The 3,487-nt window shown below is 58.9% G+C and overlaps 1 protein-coding gene across 1 annotated transcript; it reads left to right on the top strand.

Moving 5' to 3' along the window:
* The first annotated feature begins 316 nt into the window (after window positions 1-316).
* LOC123417904 (anthocyanidin 5,3-O-glucosyltransferase-like) lies at window positions 317-2,022 on the top strand. Its single transcript, XM_045106933.1, has one exon. The coding sequence runs from the start codon at window positions 449-451 to the stop codon at window positions 1,850-1,852; it is 1,404 nt and encodes a 467-aa protein (XP_044962868.1). The 5' UTR covers window positions 317-448; the 3' UTR covers window positions 1,853-2,022.
* Window positions 2,023-3,487: the final 1,465 nt, after the last annotated feature.

The raw sequence follows: 3,487 nt of genomic DNA, 5'->3' as shown, positions 1-3,487 counted from the left end.
ATAAGATATTTTAAACATTTTACTATAAACTACGTACGAATGTATATAGACACACTATAGAGTATATATTTATTTATTTTATTTCGTATGTAGTCTATAATAAAATTTCTATAAGGTTTTATATTTAGAAATAGAGAGAGTATAATACAGGTACATGGGATGCCTTGAGGCGTCGGTTTGCATGGCGGCCGGGCGACGATTGCTAAAAGCAATCACATGGCGGTTTGGATAATGAGAGATTCCTCATAATTAACATGTGTAATGTAAACTAATCATAACAGTCTAGAGAGGATAAAACGTCACCGTACTGTGGGCCATAGGGAAGTAATGTAATCTCATCCCGCTGAATAATGCAGCGGGCGGCTAAGCTAAAGTGGATACGATTAGCACAGCCTAATAACGTTAAAAGTCACGAGTCTATCCTTCCCGCGGTCAACAACGACGGCCCATGGCGAAGACGGTGGTTCTCTACCCCGGCCTCACCGTCAGCCACTTCGTCCCCATGGTGCACCTCGCCGGCACCCTCGTCGACCACGGCTACGCCGTCTCCGTCGCGCTCATCGACCCCGCGGTCAACGGTGACCCCGCCTTCCGCGCCGTCGTCGCCCGCGCCGTCGCCTCCATGCCGTCCGTGCGCTTCCACGCGCTCCCGCCCGCCGAGGACGCGCCCATGCTCAGCCCCGACGCGCCGTTCGTGCCCAGGTACATCGACATCGTCGGCCGCCACAACGACCGCCTCCGCGAATTTCTCTGCTCCTCCACCGCGCACGCCGTGGTCGTCGACTCGCTCTCCGTCGAGGCGCTCGGCGTCGCCAAGCGGCTCGGGATCCCCGGTTACGTCATGTTCACCTCCGGCGCGGCCGCGCTCGTCGCCTTCGTCCAGCTCCCCTCCGTCCTCGCGCAGGTGCGGGCGAGGTTCGAGGACCTAGGAGATGCGCCTCTCGAGTTATTTGGTCTTCCGCCCATGCCTGCCTCCCACCTGCTCGGCGAAATGCTCGAGGACCCGGAGAGCGACACGTACAAGGCGACGATGACTTCCCTGGACGGGATCCCCGAGGCCGACGGCATCCTGGTGAACACGTTCGAGTCGCTGGATGCTCGTCCAGTGGCCGCTCTCCGAGACCCTCGGTGCCTCCCGGACCGGATCATGCCTCCGGTGTACTGCGTCGGGCCATTCGTCGGCGGCGTGGGTGAGGCAAAAGAGAGGCACGAGTGCCTCACGTGGCTAGACGGGCAGCCTGACCGCAGCGTCGTGTTCCTCTGCTTCGGCAGCTCGGGATACCACTCGGCGGAGCAGCTAAAGGAGATCGCCGTCGGCCTGGAGAAGTGCGGCCACCGGTTCCTGTGGGTCGTGCGGACACTCTTCACCGACGACCCCGACGCTCTCCTGCCGGACGGGTTCCTGGACCGCACCGGAGGCCGCGGCGTCGTCGTCAAGCAGTGGGCGCCGCAGGCAGAGGTGCTACGCCACAGGGCCACCGGCGCGTTCGTGACGCACTGCGGGTGGAACTCTGTGCTGGAGGGCGTGACGGCCGGCGTGCCGATGCTGTGCTGGCCGCTGTACGCGGAGCAGAAGATGAACATGCTGCGCATGGTGGGGGAGATGGGGCTCGCCGCTGAGATGGTCGGGTGGCAGCAGGGGCTGGTGGAGTCCGCCGAGGTGGAGGGCAAGGTGAGGCTGGTCATGGACTCCGAAGATGGCAGGGAGCTCCGGGCGGCGGCGGCCGCGCACAAGGACGGCGGTGTCGCGGCCTGGAGCGACGGCGGGTCGTCGCGCGCGGCGCTCGCCCGGTTCTTGTCGGACGTGGACCGCCGGTGGCAGGGCCGGACTCGCAGTGCGGAAGCTGCGTGAGCTTGGCCACGGCGCGTGAAGAAGTTGGCAGGCGTGGTCCGCGATGTTTCCCACCACAAAAGTACTCCTACATGCTGCACTTTATCACTGTATGTGAGCGACTGATTGAACCAGGCATGTTTGATAGCGGCCATTTCCGGAATAAAATAAATGTTGTTTTTATGGTTAAAGTTTATTTCTTCCTCACAGAGGACCGAGCATTTTAGAAACATGCGCTCGTGCTCCCCAGAATTCAACCGTGTAAGACAGTCCAAGACCCTAAATCAAGACCATATGAAAGGAGAAATGTGGATGTCCAGCTATCCGCCATGGTATTCTCAGTAACGATCCCAACTCAAAGACCCCATTCCACGACACACCCTTCACTTTTCCTATTAAACCTCCCCTTGATGCTTCGTTTTTCACAGCAGGACATTTCACGCTAGAGCACTTCCTTTTAATAATGGATGGCGCCCATCTCACCTTCGCCATGGCTTCATCTCTCATTCACATCGTACTTCTTCGTGGACCGCTCTCTGCCTTGTTCCCCTCCGTCATGTGTTTGTGTCGGTCCACCACCGCCATCAAGGAGGAGGAGGCATGCGCTACCCATGGCGTCCCCGAGTCAAGAAGGCAGATCTCAAATCTCCTAACAGCATCTCTAGTGGATGGTGTATATGGAGGTGGATGCTAAATATACACGTTGTAAACAGAAAAATGCTTCCCAGTGAAACGTGTATACGGGCGTGGAAGTTATACACGTCCATCCACGAGGCTACTCCTCGTGTAAATAAACACGAGCCAGCCACGCTCGTGGAGCTCGCGGCGCTGTGCGGGAGGGCTGGCGGCGTTGTGCGGGGCGGGGTGCGGGCAGGATGCTGGCGGCGGGCGGGGTGCGGGCGGGATGCTAGCGGCGGGCAGGGTGCGGGCGGGCTGCTGGCGGCGGGGTGCGGGCGGGCGGCTGGCGCCGCTGCGGCGGCGGGGTGCGCGGCGGCGGGGTGCGGGCGGGGTGCGCGGCGCTCCAGATCTGGCGGCGGGGTGCGCGGCGGCGGGGTGCGCGACGCTCCACAAGGACCGGCAGCCTGGGCAGAGGAGGGGCCGGCGGCCTGGGCAGAGGATCCTGTGCCCGCATCGCCAGCGCTCCACCCGCTCGAGTTCGGCCTGCTGCAGGACTTCGGCTCCGGGTACTCGCCGGAGACGAGGTTGGGGCCGTCCCTGTGGTGGCCCACCGGTCACCCTAGCGATGGGAATGGAACGAGGGAGGCACCCTTGAGTCCATGGACATCTTGGATGCCACGGGGAAGGCTGCCGGCGACGAGGGAGACGGCTGCAATGCGGCGAAGCTCCCCTGTCTTGTTCTCTGAACCTGTGTGCACTATTGAATCTCTTATCTTGCAGAGGGGGAAAGAATGAGGGAAATATACACGTCCTAATTTACACGTTTCACTGAAAAACTAGGACGTGTATAATTTCCACGCCGTGTATATGGACGTGTATATGAAGATATACACGTTCAAATATACACCATCTACTAGGGATGCTCTAAGTGTTTGCCATATTGTTACATACAACTAGAAGTCATGCATGAACACGAAATAAAAATATGATTTTCGTTGTTGGGCATGCAACTGATACATCACTATGTTCATCATTAAT

This window comes from Hordeum vulgare, chromosome 1H, assembly GCF_904849725.1.
Source record: "Hordeum vulgare subsp. vulgare chromosome 1H, MorexV3_pseudomolecules_assembly, whole genome shotgun sequence".
Taxonomy (NCBI): Eukaryota; Viridiplantae; Streptophyta; class Magnoliopsida; order Poales; family Poaceae; genus Hordeum; species Hordeum vulgare.
The sequence above is the reverse complement of the archived record's forward strand: the minus strand, read 5'-3'. Positions and strand labels throughout refer to the sequence as shown.